This window comes from Hyalella azteca, unplaced genomic scaffold (genome assembly GCF_000764305.2).
Source record: "Hyalella azteca isolate HAZT.00-mixed unplaced genomic scaffold, Hazt_2.0.2 contig12280, whole genome shotgun sequence".
Classification (NCBI taxonomy): Eukaryota; Metazoa; Arthropoda; class Malacostraca; order Amphipoda; family Hyalellidae; genus Hyalella; species Hyalella azteca.
Genome location: NW_025942240.1, coordinates 80,410 through 100,826, shown reverse-complemented (window position 1 = coordinate 100,826; position 20,417 = coordinate 80,410). Strand labels below are relative to the sequence as shown.

Sequence of the window (20,417 nt, the reverse complement as noted above, 5' to 3'; positions counted from 1 at the left end):
GACTAATAACTCCAAGTAATAGATAGAAAGTTTCAATTTGGCTCCTCGAACCTATTAAGGGCCCACAGTAATGAGCTAATACTTTATGAAATATTATTAAACTCGCCTTTGATTATTAATTGAGACTTTAACTCTCATGACTTTTCGATGACTCGATGAAAGACTCTCATTCCATTGCGACGCTTGAAGTGGCAATCTGTGTGTTGTTTCTCGCTTCAGGTCCACAAGAGGTGTGGCCACATTAATGCTAATGAGTTTTCATTAAGGGGATCGAGAGAAGGCTCACGATTCCTGCGTATCCAGTGCTAAAGTTTCCCGTCTAATTAAGAATTATCGCTAAAGATCCGCTAATTTCCAAGTTTTTCGTTTTTTCAAGCCTCTTCATATTCTGCAATTAATTGGTGAGGTCAGGCTGGCATGGTTCCAACTTCTAATGAGATCTTCCGCCCGACTGTTATGCTACGTCTCGTTTGCCGGAAAATAGGGAATAAACTTGCGCATTTTGTTTTAATTTTCTTTTCTATTCTTGTTTCCCGCTTATTGAACCAAGTTCCACATAAGAAAATTACATTGTGAGTTTAAAAAAGTTTGTTAACATAATAAATTTTGATTAATATCCATTTGCAACACATATTGAGACAAATGTTAAAATCCAAGGGGACTTTTTGCTATACTGTCCTTTAAAAAGAGGGAAAAATCATCTTGCTGAATAAAATTTTGTATCATTCCGTTTATGAACGCTTGCATGACAACTTTGCGTGGTTATGGCCAATTATTATTTGCATTTAGTATTAGCCAAATCCAGCCAATGCTTGAAAATCTCTGGTTTGACTATTAAGTTTAGATTGTCATTTGTTTGTTTATTTACTTCACAAATATTGACTGGTTGGAACCACATCTGAATTTGTGTCAATGGAGAAATTTTATTTCGGTATTTGGAATTTCATTTTTTTGAGCCGTTATAATAAATTATGTAAATTTTCAATTAGTTAGAAAAATTTCACGAGTTTTCTACATGAATAATCTCGGATTTCGATCCAATCTAAACGTGTAGAATGTAGAGAATTCCTAGAATATTTTCAGGCTGTAGAGCTTCTGTTGAATAGAATAACTTTGGAAACCGTTTGCTGGCACTACGGACTACACTATTAATCATGGTGGCGGAAATATCCAGAATAACACAAATTAAATTTTAAATTTCAGCTACATTTTACATACATTTTTCAGCTACATTTACTTATACTCGCATGTCCTTAGAGCTTCACAATGAAGATGACTGTGATAAGAAATAGGTTCCATCTTATGAAGCGAAACTGAAAATTAATATTATTCAGAGCCTACACTCTTTTAAATTCGGAAAAGAAGTCTTTGAAGTGGAATAATGATTATATTTTTTGTTTCAATGTCATTATTACCAAAAGGACTTATAACACGCTTTGTATCGACACATTCGGTGCCCACCATCGAAAAAAGTCCCCTTGGTTCTCGTCGAGAGGGCCTGACAAATCTCGGAAGACATGTGAACCAAGCCCTAATATATATATATAATTAATGACACAGCCAGTGACGCAAACGCCCGTCACACTGTTCATATTCTGTAAGTAATTACGAACAAAACTCTGAATATAGCAACCAGATAAATAAAAATTTCCGAGAAATTGAAGGCTGTTATGAAAATTAGCTCATATGTACCGTAAATATAATATATGTACCGTATGTTTAATAACATTGTAATATCCACGAATTATACACAATGCTGGAGGAGAGACTGATTTTCAACCCCTGATGGCTCATGGTATTATTTTGATGCTAATGAAAAGTGATTTGTTGTTTTAGCCCCAATGCAAGTGACATGAAAACATTCACTGAATATGAAACTTAGAATATCGTTACTTTATTACAATTTAACAGTTCTCTGTAGTCTCATGATTGAGACAGAGCGTCTAAAATTATTCCAAAAATCGTTGCCATCTTTCCCTCTAAAATTATTTAAGTGTGCTTGCAGAGCTCTTAATTGTATGTCCTAAAACGTGTGATTTTTTAAAGTATGAACCTCTTCTTGCAGAGCGTTAAAAAATTATGTTGGAAATCACCGCTATTTTCATTTTTTGAACGTTGTTGACTGAGCCGCATGTTGGCAGCCTCACTGATTAACCAGCCATTTAGCAAAAAGCTTAAAATTTTACAAATTGGCGGTCTTTCGGGAAAAATGTGGTACAAAACAAGTGAATTCGAAGCTTTTTCCGTTCCTAAAACATTTCGTCTAGCCGTATTAATTTATTTCCAGGTAAGCTAATGTGCAGCTACCTCATCATTGTCATTGAAATTAATTACAAAAATTTCAGCTAAATCGCTCACTTTTCCCATACGTGTTCCATTCAATAAGAGCTAAAAGAACTGAGGAAAGAATTTACCTGCTTTTGTTCGACCGTTTGCTATTAAATTCTGGAGTTGGCATTACCTTGGCATGCATAAGCCGGAACTCGGCCTTTGCGGGCTTCGATAATCCGGCATCTCTTGTTGGTTGGAAGCCGCAGCGTAATGCGCATTAGCGGCTAATGAGTGGAACTGACGATAACGATGTTTGATAGCTAATCTGCCACGCAATTACGAAGCTCTTCCACTTAAATAGCGATCACGTGTCACGCATGAACTGATCTTTTGGGAAGGGATGCCCAAATGGACTGAAACTCGCGTTTCGTTTTCATTAATATACCGCCAGTCTGACGCCCCCAAGACAGTAATTGTCAACTTTTAGGTTGTGTTTGGTTCCATTCGCTTTCTTTATAACAAGAACTTCCAAGAATTTTTGAGCGCTGTGCGGTCAATTATGAACTTTGGGCGCTTGTGTTCCCATAGAGGGCGCGTGTACCCAGACGTGTACTTTTACAGAGAATAAAGTAGAAGTGATGGAAATTTCGAAAGGAGAAGTTACTTGAAAATTCAGTGCCAAAGGATTTCATGCTAGAGTTCTTTCTTAGAATTAATTCATTGCAAGCGAAATGAAAGTTACGTGCCTCGTTGTTAGACTGTCGCACAAAGGATAACGAATGGAATATCGTCCATGTCAGTGATCTATACTAATTTAATCTCTTCAGTTCTCACCCCAAAATTCACGTGCGCCACAAAACAATGAAAAATGTCTTCTCCATGATTCTAAAATAAACGGCAAATTAGTTTTATAATGACGTTGCGATGGTGTCGGAAATGAATAATTCTGCAGGATAGGCCTTAAGCATGGCTAAGGTTTGTAAGAGGTTGCTATGATGTTACAAGGTTTACGCTAAGGTTTACAAGAGGCCATCTTCATCGGCGTATTGTGCCCAACATGCGCCCTAGATCTTGTAAGCGACCTATTTTCTGGCAAAACAAAGCACCTCGCCACAAAGCTGAGGGGATATGATGGCTCTTTTGGAAGGAGATGGAATTGCTGTGATGAGCTGGCCAGCTCAGAGCCTCTATGTTTACCTGAACCCCTTTGCAGATGTGAAGAATATCATCGCAAACAGGCCTTATGGTGGAAGCTCACGAGATGAATAACATGGATTGGATTAACGTAAAGGAAGACACACAGTGAATGTTTTTTGTCGCATTCTGCATAAGTTATTTGTTGAAGTACATAATAGGATAAATTGAAAGTGATGGAGATTCTGCAAAACAGTTACTATTTGATGTAGTAACATACTAAGCAGGAGTGAAAAAAATGAAAATGTTCTATGTTTTTAGTATTTTTTTTCACTTGTAGATTTCTATCTATATTCCATTTAAGTTATTGCTGTTGAGTTCAACTTTTTCGACTATAAAAACTATTCGCTAAAGTTGTGAAACTTCTTACACAATTATGGCAAAATATTATTTTTCTATATTATTATCTTTGCAAAAATATGATTAATTACTTACTACGAAGAAAAAATTTATTCGGATGTAATAAGTAGGTAATTCTGGAAAATTTGTATCGATATTGGACCATGGAATCAGCCGAAGCAGGCGGATGGCACCTGGTTAACGAAAAACGGCCCTTGTCTGGCACTGTTAAATCTGTTAGTTTTGAGAAAGTTTTCTTAAAGTTCATAAAATTCGGACTCTCTTCCCTTTCTTATTGCCTAATATTCTCAAAATAAGCAGCAAGTATTCAGAACACATTTTTTAACATGCCACTTTCACGTGAGCTCGTTGCCGTCGTGCGGGGTTGGTATAGGCGTCAGTTGAGGTGCCCCTATTATATAGCAGCGCTCTCGCAAGTATACATGACACAGGGATTGAGAAATACATACTACACAGCAAGTACACACTACACACTAAGTACACACTACACAGGGATTGAGATGCGTACGCATATGTTTACCGAGCACTTATTTTGCATGCCTGAGAAATACTCAAAGCCAGAGACACTCGGCTTGCGCCTGAGCTTTGAGGTGAGAAGCTCCGAGCTGCTGGCAACTCGAAACAGTGGAATATATTATAACTTGCGCCGTGATTTACAATCAAAATATTTTTTGCTTTGACTTTTGCCCAAAATTGTTAGTATAAAGAAAGGTATTCATTTATGTACAAAGCAAGCAATTTCTGGTCGAAATATTTTTTCTTTTGTTTTTAATATTCAAGAGCCCAATTCCACAGTGACACCTCTTCCCAGAGTATAATTCGTAATGCAAGCAATCAAATTTGAACTTTATAGGCACCAACGTTGTCAAGAAACTGTATTGACATTAACGTCTGGTTTAAGGCCATGCCTTCTTTTGCCGAGTAGAACTTCCGTGCGCAAACAGGACTTTGACAATGTGTGAATTCTGCACTAATGAACTGTGTTGAAAACATTCTTTCCAGTTCTAAAATTTCGGTTAGTTAGTAACGTAAAATATCACTGGTGCTCCGATACAGTGCTTCGGCCGAGTTTGCATCGCCCAGAAAATTTAAGACCGTTAAAAACTCGAAATGGGTTTTCACTTTATATTTTAATAATTAATTCATATTCATGAATCAAGCCGTCAGTGGTGGACGATAAATTATCGCTAGAGGTGGTTTTATTTGTTTCAAAATGTTGGTTAAAGGTTTCGCGGAAGCAATGTCCTCCGAGCCCGAAATTCAATAACTTACGATAGGCATCGTAGTCCAATGGTAGAAAGTTTCAATATGGACGGCTGCTGAGGTTGTTTGATGTGACGACGGACTAGATGTTACGTAGATATCTCGAAAGAACGATGAAAAGACCAATATCATTCCCTTTAGAGTTCAAGTTTCATAATTTATTTTTTTGCGTTCATGCCCTAATTCGAGACATCTACGTTTTTTCTTCGTGTCCAGGTGCAAGTGATGTATTTTTCTCTATACCCAGGGTCAAATAATGTCGAGAGTCACTATTTCTCATGTTCAGGTTCGTTTCTTTATATCCAAAGTCGAGTGATCAACTTTTTCTCATGTTCAGGTTCGTTTCTTTCTATCCAAAGTCGAGTGATCCACTTTTTTTTCTCATGTTCAGGTTCGTTTCTTTACATCCAAAGTCGAGTGATCCACTTTGTTTCATGTTCAAGTTCGTTTCTTTCTATCCAGAGTCGAGTGATGCACTTTTTCTCATGTTCAGGTTCGTTTCTTTTTATCCAGGGTCGAGTTATGCACTTCTTTTCTCATGTTCAGGTTCGCGTGATGGACGATGGGATGCCAGATTGGCAGTGCAGCAGCGAAGTTCGCGTCGTGCTGAGTGACGTCAACGACAACCCACCTGCGTTCGACCGCCCCACCTACCAAGTTAACGTACCAGAAAACTCACCGGGAGCGCGCCTGCTTACTCGAGTCTATGCCTCAGACGCTGACTCAGGTAAATTTTGGTCTACATATGTTTAGGTGAGGGAGTACTGATACTGAACAGGGTTACATTTTTAGATCGGGTATTTTTTAAATCCATTGATACAAAACTCATTGACGAATGAAACATTATCCAGATGTGCTCCGTGAACAATCATAAAACCACGTTATTGTATGAATTAAATTTTGAATATTCTTGGTAGAGAGTTTATGCTATCACTAAGAAATAAAATACCCTACGAAAGATTTGAATTTCCAGCACCAAATACAAATAAAAATTTTACCCGACAATTGTCCACCATTTAACTTTTTCTTCATCTTTCTCTTGAGGTGTAAACCAGCGCGTATCCTACTACCTGGTGGACTCGTCAAGCATCATCTCATCATCCTTCTCCCGCACCCGCGACGGCCTCTTCGAGCTGGACTCCGTGACGGGGATCCTGCGGGTGACGAGGACGCTGGACCGCGAGCAGCAAGCCTCCTACAACCTCACCGTCGAGGCCAGGGACCAGGGGACGCCACCGCTCTCGTCGCGCGCATCCGTCATTGTTACTGTCAGTGGTCAGTGCTCAGCTCTTTCTTGTCCAATAAATTCTGCATTTGTGGCTGGAAGAACGCTATAAGTTAAAAGAACAATATATAAACGTTTATATATATTTATATATTGGATATTTAAAAGATATATCCAATAAATTGTGCATTTCTGGCTGGAAGAACGCTGTGAGTTAAAAGAATAATGTTTAAACGCTTATATATATTTATATATTGGATATATAAACATATATCCAGTAAATTGTGGATATGTGGCTAGAAGAACGCTATAAGTTAAAATAAAAGTATATAAACGTTTATATATATTTATATATTAGATATCTATAAAACCCATGCAATAAATTGTGGATTTGTGGCTGGAAGAACGCTATAAGTTAAAAAAGAATTTTACAATGGTTATATATATTTATAAATTGGATATATAAAAAATATATCTAATAAATTGTGGATTTGTGGCTAGAAGAACGCTGTAATTAAGTCAAAAAAAAATATATAAACATTTATATATATTTATATATTGGATACCTAAAAATATATCCAATAAATTGTGGATTTGGGGCTGGAAGAACGCTATAAGTTAAAATGAAAATATATAAACGTTATCTTTTTAGCGCGCTTTCTCATTTATGGAAAAAAGGCGCTCTTGTTTTTGAGTTGATAAATCAAAACTATTTATGCTAATATCATCGTAATTATATATTTACTTTTAAACTTACTGGATGAATTTTCAAAATTATACTCTGAAGGTGGTGGAAGAATTTTGGTACAAGTAGCGGAGTATATTCTTTACCGAATTAACTAAGGGTAAGAATTTCTAGAATGAGCATGATGCAAAAGCTACGTGCTGTCGGGGAAAAATACTTTGCGATGTCATAATATTGACATTAAATATATTGGAAATCCATTCATTGTTTACCACGAGTTTGCGTACGTGGCCGATAAGAATTTTGGTTAAGAACAGTCGGACAAAAATTAATTTATTAATAAAAATATAGATATATACCGCAATTCCTTTGCGTTACGAGCAGATGTAGGAAATAAGAGTTGTTGTGTAAAGTATGAGCAGACGCCTGTATAATATGAGCAGGTGTATGAAATATATTTGAGATGTTGGAAAGATGTACAGATGTATGAACTATGACCAGATGTATGAACTATGACCAAATGCATGAACTATGACCAGATGTGTGAACTATGACCAGATTTATGATATATAAGCTGATGCGTGAAATAAATCTTAATGAAATTTCTACGTGTTTTATGCTAGTGTTACATCGTCAGTTTCTTGCTTGTTCATTACCGCCTATCGATGTTCATAAATGAATATACTATGGATTACCTCTACGAATCTAACGTTGAGCTTTTAAGCATGAAGAGAATTTTAATTTCGGCACACAGCACACTGTAGGAATCTTATTGATGTTTCGCACGCAAAATTTCCATTTGCTGCAATAATCTAACCTTAACGTTATTTCTGTCGCTAAAAGGAAATCTGTTACCATTATTTGATCATCGTATCATATTTCCTTTTATCATCGTGATCAACCACGCGAAACCACTTTGTCCGAAATTTAAATTTCGAATCGTACTTGGATGTTTTTAAATCAGCCACTGCATTGATATGAAATATCAGTGCAGTGAAAAGCCACTGCATTGATATGAAATATCGGTGCACTGGAAAGCCACTGCATTGATATGAAGTATCAGTGCGGTGAAAAGCCACTGCATTGATATGAAATATCAGTGNGAGTGGCTCCTTGAAGGCGTCCAGCAACAGGCGCTCAGCATTGACACGCACACGGGTGAGTGGCGCCTTGAAGGCGGATTCTCCTCGACCGCTTTATGATCATCGATCAATTATTATATTACTAATTATCACATGCAATTATTTTATGGGAACCTGTAGCTCATCTCTATAATATAGCCTTGTTTTTCTAGTAAAATTGCAATCAATTCAATGGAGGAATATATGCATTCTAATGTGAGAACATTAGCACACAATTTTGTATCACTTCGGATGTATGATGAAATTATTATTGCGTTATTAAATGTACAGTTTATTATTAGAAGTAACACAAATGTACAGAGCGAGAGCCGGGCTCTCGTTCTCAGCTCCAAGAGGCCTCTTAGGCAGCAGTTGTACTTCGTGTAGGAGATCATGAGATGGAATTGACAAATTGTTCGTACTAATAAATACGTAACAATCGAACACACTTAATCGTGTTTCGGGCATAATCAAATTTGAACATTTTTTTATTGTTTATTTTACCTGCCGCGAGTATTTTATTTAGCAATTACCTGGTTAGTTATAGTTAAGGCTAATTAATTGCTTGATATCTAGAAATATTTAAGCGAGTTTGTACAAGTTATAACGATATGTTAGCTTTGTTTCAAAGACGATGAGGAATCGACTGCATGATGTAGTGGACATCATCAGATCTATTGTTTTCATGCCAAGATGAGTTCCTCATGCTTTTAATTAGAAGTGTTTCAGGATTCTATAATCACTAATTAATTAATTGGAATAATTTAATTACATTCCCCTTAGTACCGAACATCAGAATAGAATAACTATAGGTAGGCCGAAGTTGTCGAGTTTCTTTTATGAAATTCAAGTGAATACTGCACTAATTTTTGCCTGGACAAAGATTTTTGAATCCGACTTTTCCATTGCGTTTAATCGCATAGATTTGTTTGTAATATCGCATAGATTTTCTTACAAATATTGCTGTTTAATTTGCCAATTTAATGAATCTTCGAACTTTCTAATCTCCAGTATTGTCTGTCGGTTCGAAAATCCTAACAATGTTCTTAAAACTGTGAAAGCAAACATTACGAATTTTTTATTTCGAATTCATTGGCGAAATTGTCATTTTGTCCGCATTGCTGACGATCAGAGACTTACTTATTCAGCACGTTTTGCCTGCTCTTCCGCGGTAAAGTTTGAACTGAAAAAATTGTAAGTTTGTAATTGAAAAAAAAAATCCCAGAAAATGATGAGAAAACATAATTCCTTCTTAATATAAACATTTGTGGTACTGAACAAATGCTTGTCAATTCTGTTCGGACATATATGCTAATGATCGTTAAAATAACTGAATTATTTAATAATAGAATCGACCTATCAGCAGTCGAGAAAACAAATATTTATTTTCTTGAATTTCGAACTGATAATTAGAATAGTCTCTGAAATGGTCACAATGAAAAAACAGTGTTTTTAGTTTTTTATTATATTTTATTGCATTTCCTTACAAATTTGTTTATTAATCAATCATATAATCTTGGTTACATTTCTTAATTTAATATAAAATTCTTCGAAACTTCAGCACATCGTATTCGCACTCCACTGTCAAACAATCGAGACTGTTGAGATTTCATGTCATATTTCGTCTTATATGCAAATTTAAGCCACTATTGCCTCAATACTTAAAGTCTTGCCATGTTCATCACATCTCCCCGCCTCAAAACTCATTCAACTTCGAGACGCGAGATTTTAAGGCAGACTGCTCCACGTTTTAGGAACGGTATGATTCACTGTGACCTGTTCTGTAAGAGAAAACTTTCTTTCATATTTATTCGAAAGTTTTGAGCTCTGTCTGACCTTATCAGTGCCGTACCTTTTCCCGACCGCTGGACCTTGCGAAGTGGCGGACACTTTTTATGTTCCGGTGGCACCGGCGTTTCATTTATTTTGGGACGCATTTTCGTTTCCCCGAATTTATGATTGCAGTCTTGGATTTTACGCACCATTTCGCTTATTTTTCAGCAATTTATTTAGGTTTATTGTAACTCATCTTTTGATGCTTTTGTCGTTCATTAACATTAATCAAAATCGTTTGTGTAGGAAATTCAGCATGGAATAGTATGCTTCGAGTCAGCGAAACTAAGAATAGAATTTCTTCCATTCAGTATGCTTGTTAATCTCTTACTTTAGGAACAACTTGATAACACAGGCTTACAAACTTGTGACGCAGATTCCTCCTCATGATTCATGGCGTGATCTTTAAACCCTTCCCTGTGAAAAATTACACAAAATATAATTGTAAATGACTTTCTTGTTGGCTAGTCCTTTGGGAACGTTTACTGAACTATTCAAAGACGCGCCATCATAGCAGGATAAAAAACGAGTGTTCCACGATGTACGGTTTCTAGAAAGAAAATGACAAATATGCATAAGATAAATATACAATAAAAAGGAGACGCTATTTACGTGAAATAATATATGAACCAAGATAAGAAAATAATTAAACGGAATAATCAATAATACACGAAAACAAATGATAAATCGAACGAACCGAATAGCTTGGTTCCTCTTGTAGTGCAGGCATCCGTATATCAACGGCTAACAATTAATGAATGAATGCTGTGATGCTTGTGAAATCAACTGCGTCGAGGAGGCTAATTCTATTGCTAACAAGTTTCAGAAAAAGGGAAGATGGCGGCTACAATAATGGATCGAAATAGTGGTATATAATTGTGGACTTCAATTAACTACAGATTCACTAAAGTTAATTAATGACACAGTAAACCCTCATAATATCGCGCTTCTCGTACTGTGACTTCATTTCATCGTGGGTTCCGGAGAAAATCGATCGCACGGTTTTTAATTAATATCTTAATTTATTTATTCTCAATAATGAAAACCTACCAAACAATTGTCATGTAAATCCTCAATTAAGTGCAGTCAGGCGATCAACTGCCCATCTCGGATTTCACTTGTTGCGGCCGAGCTATGGTAACCAGTAATATGTGAAGCATTTCTTTACATTAATGTGCCGAACTGGGCCTCGAAATAACATCTCGAAAACAAAATCCACAACAGAAAATCCGCTATAATTGACTGTGCAGCAAGAATTAATTATTACCTCTTTAATATTTCAAAATTTTGTTAAGTCCTTTCAACTCAAGCATTCAACTCTTTCGTTTAAAATTAATTGATACCGAATCTATCATCATTTAATGAAGCGTGAATAACTGACAATGCGCCCCTGTCCGCGGCAGAGGCGATCAGATTTTCCTTTAGTATTGTGTTGCGGTTGAATATTCATGAATCATAATTATTCACTTGATACACAGAATCTGTGAAAATTTTGAAATTCATTTAAATTCTCTTAGTCTAGCAAAAAAACGTATATCATAGCTGCCAGAGTTACAGCTTTCTGCGTCTCTGTCATGACGCTTCACCTATGCTCACCTTTAAACCAGGCACTTCAGTCTGACATCACGTATTCCAAATATTGACACTGAATCCTGTTTAAAGATTTCTTAATTCACTTGACTGACGAATAGAACCCTGAATATTTTTTTAATAGAAATTTTTACACATTATAAATAAAGTAAGTTTGATGTCTAAGTTTCATTATCAATGCACGTACACTGTAAGAAGTTATGGGTTTATACGGGATGGAATGCATTCGTCTGCGCTATAATACGCGCTCAAAACGCATTTTTGAAATTGCCGCATTAACTCGCCGTTGATTAACTCACCACTTCTAATTGTTGATGAGTTTTCTCTGACTCATTGAATTTTTTGTTCCATTTTAATCTAAAATCACTGGTACATATTTTTGAATTGTTTTAGTTCCTAAGTAAAACGAAGTAAAGTAGACGAAAAGTTTGAGCTAATAATTCGTTTTTATTCCCGAAATATTTTCATCGTCTTTTTGAACAAACCTGAATAAATTGCAGCGCTCTTACGAAATTTGTAACAATTTTGCAAGAGATTTTGGCATAAATAAATAATTCAGATCATGAAACCGTCCCGAATGTCGTTTAATTTGCAACTTGCTCTTCAGATTTATAAGTCTAGAATCCTTTCTTCAATCGAATGGTACTTCAATCATACTTTTATTTAATGTCTTTACCGTTAAATTTCTACTGAATTATGTTAGCGGTTTCATTAAGAATCGACATAAATGGTTTTCGGATAAAATTATTACTCAACCGAATTCTCTCTCCGCATAAAAAATGTATAAATTAGGACCCAACCAATTTCATATATAACCTGAACAACCAACAAATGCTTGAATTCCTAGAACACTTCAAGTATATTCGCGCATTAATGCAAGTCCCGCGAGAATTATAAGCACCGCTACAATTTATTAAAAGCTTTCTCGAAGAAATTTTGATCATTTTTCCTCAGTGAACAAGATTGCTCTGCAGAGTCTGCACGGTACCGCTGCTCTGCATGTGAGCGTCTCGGCCATCTCGGTAATTTTCAATCCCCGGAGATGGAAGTTTATGTTGCCCGAACATGAGCAGTTTTGGCTGATCTTTGAGGTCTTAGCAACATTTTTTACACTCAAGCGGATGTCGGTACAAATTTAAATTCCTTAAAAATCTATTTCTTTCATGTTAGTCCAGTATGAGAATTTATTCCTTTACGTAATAGTCCAGTATGAGTATGCATTTTTGACTTTCTTAATTTATATGATAGTCCAGTATGTGGATGCATGTTTCATGAAGCGGTTAGGTGCTGTTATTGGTTTCGATTTTTATTTAACTGGTTTTCTGGAATATATCCTGCTTGCGCATATCAATGCTCGAACTGAGCCCAAAAAATTTCTCGTGTGGCCACCAAACGTAAAAAACTTGTTTTTGTGAAGCAATGGTTAACACTTTCGCTGCATTATTAACTCAATATTGTTCATGAATCCCATTGACCAGATGAGGTTACATGAGGAGTGTTACTCTTACTGGCACTCTTTTGTCTTTTTTAAAAAGCTTTTATAAATTTTTTTTCAGTTGCAAAATATTGAAAACATTTGAAAGATTAATTATTCGGTTCGTGACTTTCGGAATATATATTGACAGATTTTCGGCCCGTATATATACTCAAATCATACGATGCGCATCTCGAAATTTGAATACAATCTCGAGCTACTATACTTGAATACTTTATTGCCACATTCTGACGACAACTTCAACTGTCAAAGTTCGTACTAATCGCTTGATAATCCTCATACCGTCCGAGTTTTACGCTCTTCCCTGCAGCGAATTCTGAATAAATGCCTTGGAGTGAGAGATAAAATCGTCGGAGTTTGTTTGCACGGGCTTGGCTTTCACGGTGGCGGTGATAAAAGTTTCGATCTTGTCAGTTTACTGCCTTCACCAAGCCTGCCCTCGCACATTTCTGCCAGGTCCTTCAGAGTGCATGTCGTCGAATATGGCCAACTATTATATTAAGTCCTATACTGCTAGAAAAATTACCGTTAACGGTATTACCGGCGTTTCAGTGGCTGGTCGGCACGTGAAAAGAAACACCGTGTCGCCGTTTTGATTCTAATTTAACACTAGAAATCCGTAAAACATCTGATAAAAACGGCGAAACAGTTTATTTTCACGGGACGACCGGCCACTAGAACGCCAGTGGGACCGTTTTTTCACCGTTTTTTTCTAACAGTGTATATTTCCGCCACATTATATAGTACGGGAGCATCAACTTACAACTCGGGCATCGAAGTTATAACCTTGAAGCCCATTAATTTCCTGAGAATTATGAGTACGTTTAATGACTTACTGGTCTGTTAAAATGACTAAATTATAGTAGATCGCATGATCGAGTGAGGTTCTATTCACCTTAATGTTCAATACGCTCAGAATATTTAAGTTTAGATGTATGCAGGAGACTTGTAATATTATCAGTGAATCGACTTTGGATTTTTTCTTTTAGTTTTCCAAGTTTGAATACCATCTGTACACAAATTCTTATGGCCCCATCTTTTAATAATATTACTTTCATTTTTATTCAATTTTGTTGAGGTTTATGTTACCGCACGTTTCACTTGAAATTCTGCGAGCATTGAGCACGCAAGGCATACATATTATTTTAGTGTCTCATAAGGCCATTGTTCACTGCCCCGCAAATCCTGGCGGTATAAGCAGTCGCTTTAAATTGTCCCAAGAAACTGCCCGCTGAATCAATAGCTTCTTTCCATTGTTTTCCAATGCTCTTAATGCCCCGGCAGTGATGAATCTGTCCCGCCGAGCTTTGTAATCCTTTGTTACATTTCAAGACAGTTCTCATCTTTTTAGCGATTAATAGAGTAATTATTTATTGATAATGTTTTCGTTCTCTTAGAGATTTAAGGCACCTAATGTAGGAGGTATTTATTGCGATATTGTACAACCTTATTTAAGCTGGAATTTTTTTAAGATTATATTAATGTTCTTAAAAACCCGCCTTCCCTTTCGATAATCCAATAAAAATCCGAGAGGGGAACAACGCAAATAGTAATTACTGAAATGAATTTATGTTTAACTAAAACGTAAACTAATGTTTTCCTAAATTTTGAATTAGTTTGCTCAAAGGGATTTGCGAATTTTTATCGGTTTCCGAAGAATTACCGACCACTCAAACTCTTCCATATGACAACTGTATAGCCGCTCGTGCCCATGAGTTTAGTATAACAAGATTTGCATGGAACATAAAGTATCACAGGAAAGCTCATAATAAAAACTCATTTTATTAGCCTCAATACACATTGCATTCAATCGTTTCATACCAATTCTTCTAAGCCACGTTCCGCGTCTCTGGTCGAATTATTGTTTGTGCCACTGAACGTTCCTCATTACATGGACCAACTGCAATTCTCAGTTAAAATTCTGAGCCAAGACCTGCACCGTTCTTGGCCGGGTTTAGCCGGACGGAGCGTGAAACGAAAACCGGTCAGTTTTTTATGAAACAGCGTTACGCTATTGTTAATATAGAGAAAAAACTCTGTTGCAGGGCCGAAACGTGACGCTGTTATGATGGGTAGGAGTTGGGCAGATGGGTTGGAGTTGGGCAGATGGGTTGGAGTTGGAACTCCATCTTTAATGCAGTTCTTGTGACATACTATATGCGATTTACATAATTCAACCTCAAAGGTTGTTATTCGCACCTCTATGTCAGCCCTTTAGGCGGCGACTGCCACTGTTCTCTTCCAGGCCCTGAATTTGAACCAAGTTCCTTCCTTTAGAACCTGCAGATCAGGAGACGCTTGGTCGCCCTGATGCCATCTATTTATTACTAGCTCTAATTCTAATGGTTAGATAATTGTTAATTAATCGATTGTCCCCTAGTCTGGCTCTGCAGACTGAGCCTACACTTATATTCGAATCCTAATAGAGTTGTTATTAATTTCATTTTGTTATTAGGCCATTAATCCCGCAGCCAAATGAGATGTTTATGGATTAACGCATATATCACCAAGAAATCATTCACGAGTAACTGTTACAGATCATTTTCATATGCGTGCGATTTAGTGCCTCGAGATATTTGCACTCGAAAAAAACATCCAACAGAAAAGTTCATACCTGACGCTATTATGATAGAGTGAAACCATTTAATTATTTTCTGTTCGTCGTTATCCTAGCTTGTCATCAGGAATTCACCCTGTTAGTCTAACGTGAGCAAGTTTCTCAATATTTTTCGTTAGTTTTATTGCGATTTAAATATTTTACACAATAATGTTAGCTGGTAGAAATCTTTCTATAACATGATTACTTTTTTAAAACATGCTTTATTGCCTTTCGTAATTTCACTTGATATTGCTTTAGGAATGAATCATTAAAGGCAAGAGTTGGTGTAATTTTCGTCGAATATATTTCTGAAGCATTTTGCATAACTCTACGATTTTTTTTCATTATTTTAAAATAGATTGAAGCTGGAGTCCGGACTTCAAAAAAAGTTTCAAATCATCAATTCGAATGAAAGCACTAGAGGTTATATATTTTTCATTTCATTCGTGAACTTAAGCAGTGAGGAATATAATTTGAAATTTAGCGTCCTGATGGCTTCACTGAAACAACTAATAAATTTATTCTATCCCTTGATTACATCGAGTTTCCGCGCAGAAGAGATGGTACGAACTTCTAGGTAAAATATAAATTTCTACCAGGTTATAATTTTTATTCCAATAATTGTTGTCGTGGTCAAAAAATAGTTTTTCATCGCTCTCATTGATGGGATCTTCTCGCTATGCCCACTATTAGTTATTTTCTACACACTCTACTATTGAAGTGGCGCAGCGGGGGCTTGTATCGCATGTATGCTCTCTCGCTTCGTTTTTTAAGCTATACAGAAACGATGAATTATCGACTGTGCTTTAGCATGGCTCCAAATATATCGAGTGTCAGTCAAGCGAAGCGAGCCCCGGCACGGTCCTGTCGCCCCTCATAGAAGTTTATTTCCTGTTGAAAATGAAATTACTTATGTATTTAGATATGAACTAACAGCTTACTGAGCCCAACAGCTGCTCGGGTGCAAATAACTTGGTAGCGGTGATACAAATGTGGTTTGTATATCTCGCGAAGGGGTTTGTTCTCACTAATAAACCCGTTACAGATCTTCCTCATTCATTCATTGATTCATTCAATACAGAAAATAATTAACGATGGAACCAAAGATCTGCTGGATTATTGTTAACCCATTTTTCATCATGTGGAACATAAAAAGAAGTTTCGAAAAAATGTTTTCAGATGAATATTTAGGTACGAACTGCACCAATAATTCCACAGAATCTCTCATAAATGCATGTTTTCTTATAGGGGATCCGATATTCTAATGTCATTATTCTTATATTCAGACTAATAATACCGCTAGGAAATCTCGACTAAATTATTTAATCTCGATTAGGTAGAATATCAAACTTGAACTGGACAAACTTGAATTTTCGCAAACTTGGGCGACTAAAAGCATTACGAGGCAGCAAATGCGCATGCCGAGTGACGAGGTTGAAACTATTTATGAAGAGCTTTTCTCAGTGAAATTAATGTTCACGTATTGCTTAACTCAATATCCTTCCAATCTTTGTGGCGAAGCGTGTGGCTCGCCACATGCTTCGGTACAGTTTCGCTGTATTATTTCGCGCAGTTTCGCACTTGTGTCTCTGAATAAATCTTCGTTAAATGCTAATAGAAGTTAATATAGACAAATATTAGCATCCATTGAGCGATGCAATGAAAAACGATGGTCACCACTAAGAGGTCACGTTGACAAAGGCGCTTTTATTGCACTTGCAAAAATTAAAAAAAAATATGTGCAATGTGTGTTCAGAATACCTTATACCAGTTAACTTCTACCGTTTGCTTAATAATAACTTGGCTGGTACCTTATATAAAATACACGCGTACGCTCTAATTAATCTTACTGTATTACTTATACTCTTAATTTGATTTTTCAATGCATGAAAAGAACCAATTATAATTAATTGTATTGTAGGGAATAAAAATCCGTTGAAAGATTGATTAAATACATATCTAACGACAACGGATTTGTTATAATTTTTTGAAAGAATTACACTGCATTCTTTTCATGTCGATGAATGATTTGAAAAATTTCTTGGTTTTCCATGCACTGTATTTACCATAATGAGGCTCAATAGTATTTGTCGAGGATAATCCGAGGAATTAAAATAATTTCGAAATTGTACTAGATTTTCTCACTTATTATTAGTAACCGTCCGTAATTGTCTAACTAATATTTGCTATAAAATTCCACAAACCCAATGCCTCGGTAAGACGTAAGTTTGAATACTTGGCTCGCAAGTCAGGTACAAATTTACAATAAAGAATATTTATAAATAAAGTTCTTAGTTTTGGTTACGTTATACGGGTCCAATATCGCTAGTCAGTGGAGCGACATTTCCCCAAAGGAGTTTCAATATCCTGGAGAGGCATTAGGAGTTGGAGCATTTTAACTCCATTATAAGTTGAGGAGCTCTCAGGCGTCGCTGGAAGACCGAGAACTCCGTTTGAATTAATCTCGCTTAAAGTGTCTGGTCTGATTTGTGCCGAAATTCCAGCTTTATGTATATTAGAGTTTAGTCGTACTTGAGTTAAAGCAGAATTCAGATTGAAAACCTTATATATAAAAGGTTAAGGGCTTGTGATCCTTTCCGTTCATGCAGGCAAGGTCCCATATTTCTTGACTTGATACATGTTTCAATTATTGAGTTATAGCGTTGAGACGGGATAATTCATTTTGAAATCAACCCGCCACTTCTCACAAGAAATGAAGTAGCCGCGCTTCTCAAATTTTAAATCAATCCTCAAAAGATTTATCCGAGCGCACGGAACGAAACTTTGAGTGATTTTCCGACTCCATTGCGATCATTCCCTACTCTTGGCTAACCAAATCTAATGACCTAATTTATGACAATTAAGTTGTTCAGGAAAAAACTTCGCGACTTTAACGATCACTGGAGATATGAGTTATCGTCGATAACGAACCATGGAAAAGCCAACTGTATGATTACCGTTCTTAACAAGCGCTTTTTTCCAAAATTAGGAAACCTCAACAACGAATTTCAGACTGAAAAATCATCTCATCCATGTTGCTACAAAGTTTTTTTTGCATAAACTTTTCATTTTAGTTTTCGGTTATTAGACTTATTAAAATTAAGACTGAAGAGGTTTCTGCGAATTCTAAAATCCACCCGATTGCTGAAGCAGATATAACAGTCGCAATGAATAGGATAATTCATTATTAATTCATTGTATTCATCGTATGCTTAGATCTCGCCGGATGTGAGTTCCCGTTACTACATCTTTCGCTGCATGAATCCTCGGTCACGTGGCCAGAGCTGTCGTGAGGCTAGGCGTTGTTAGTACAGAAGCCATTTAGACCATTGGACAGGCTATATTTTAATGTTTTAGGCATTCACGGAACACTTAAATTAAAGTAATTAAAAATAGTTTCATTAGTTGGCCAGTTACAAAGTAGATTTTTATATTTTTTTATCAACTCAATCAAATATTTTAGTATATTTTACGACTTACGATATTTTCTACCTGTAGTATATAACATCTAATATAGAGCACAGCTTTTCCAAATTTATACATATCTTCAGAAGAATTTGAATGGTGATAATTTTATTATCTAGATTCTAGAGCACCAGAGGTGTCCTACAATGATCAGGTGGAGCCAATAAAGTTTATTTACATGAAAATAAAAGCTGTGATATTAGCGTTGTTTGGAGTGGCCGTATCATCAGAGCTCACGTAGACTCAATTATCTTTGCAAATCCAATGGGATAATCCGCACAAAGCCAGCTTCCATCCTAGTGTTTTAGTATAAATAAACGCGAATACTTTTACTGGCATTCCTATACCGGCAACTGTTTGTCATATTGAAACCCTCGCACCGTGCTAAATTCTCCTCTGATCATGAGACTAAATCCTGGACTTGACGACAATTAATAAAATTAATTAAGCTTCCATTCTCGTGTTATGGCAACATAGCATGAGCGACGTGCAGAAATGTGTCTATAGGCAAGCTTAATAGAAAAAATTATAGTCAAGGCTAAGTCGGACACGCTTTGTCCAAACAATTTGCAAATAATTTTCATTTTTCAAGATTAGCTAATTTTAATTTCATATTATGACGTCATTTTAAAGTTTTAATACTGAGAAGCAAGTATTTTCATAATTTATATCAGTCGATAGATGAGCTGCGACTTGAAAACTGTTAGTGAAAAGATTCAAATTACGATTGTGCCAATACGTAAAAACTTTAGAAACAGTTGCGATAAGAATTCTAGAAGTTAAAATAGTGTCAAAAAAGATGATAAATCTATTTCGAATTAAAGACTTTTCCGAAAATTTTTCCTTTCCTTCATTATTATCAAACATAATCATGGAAAAGGTTTATATGAAGTTATTTGAACGTGAAGACAATAGATATTACTAGTCGTGCTTAATTATCAGCTATGGATCGGGAATTTATATTATTATACGTCATTTTATTACATAAGTAAAAATCGTCATAAATAAATTAGAAAGGTATTGAGAACATCTTAAAAACATTTGGGCCTAGAAAAATTGTATAAACAATCAATGAAAATTTAAATATGGTTGTGATTGGACTATAACAAAAATATCTAGCTCAGTACTCACTGCAGTGAGTGACAGAAAGCGCGTTTTCTCGTTGCCGAGTATCATGAATACTCGGTAACGTGAAGTCACAGACAGACAGACGGACGAACAAACGGACGGACGGACTGATGGACAGACAGATGGACGGACATGACGAGCACAATATAGCGCTTTTTTTTCTTTTTTCTATAAATGAGAAAATGAAA

At 36.1% G+C, this 20,417-nt stretch overlaps 1 protein-coding gene across 1 annotated transcript in view; it reads left to right on the top strand.

Moving 5' to 3' along the window:
• LOC108676219 (fat-like cadherin-related tumor suppressor homolog) overlaps positions 1 to 20,417 on the top strand; it is a gene marked incomplete at its 5' end in the record, with an annotated part of 106,901 nt that overhangs the window by 34,493 nt on the left and 51,991 nt on the right. The window contains 3 exons of the mRNA XM_047883212.1: positions 5,635 to 5,815; positions 6,133 to 6,363; positions 8,118 to 8,156. Of these exons, the coding sequence (XP_047739168.1) occupies positions 5,635 to 5,815; positions 6,133 to 6,363; positions 8,118 to 8,156 (451 nt within the window). The remainder of the gene's footprint in view (positions 1 to 5,634; positions 5,816 to 6,132; positions 6,364 to 8,117; positions 8,157 to 20,417) is intronic.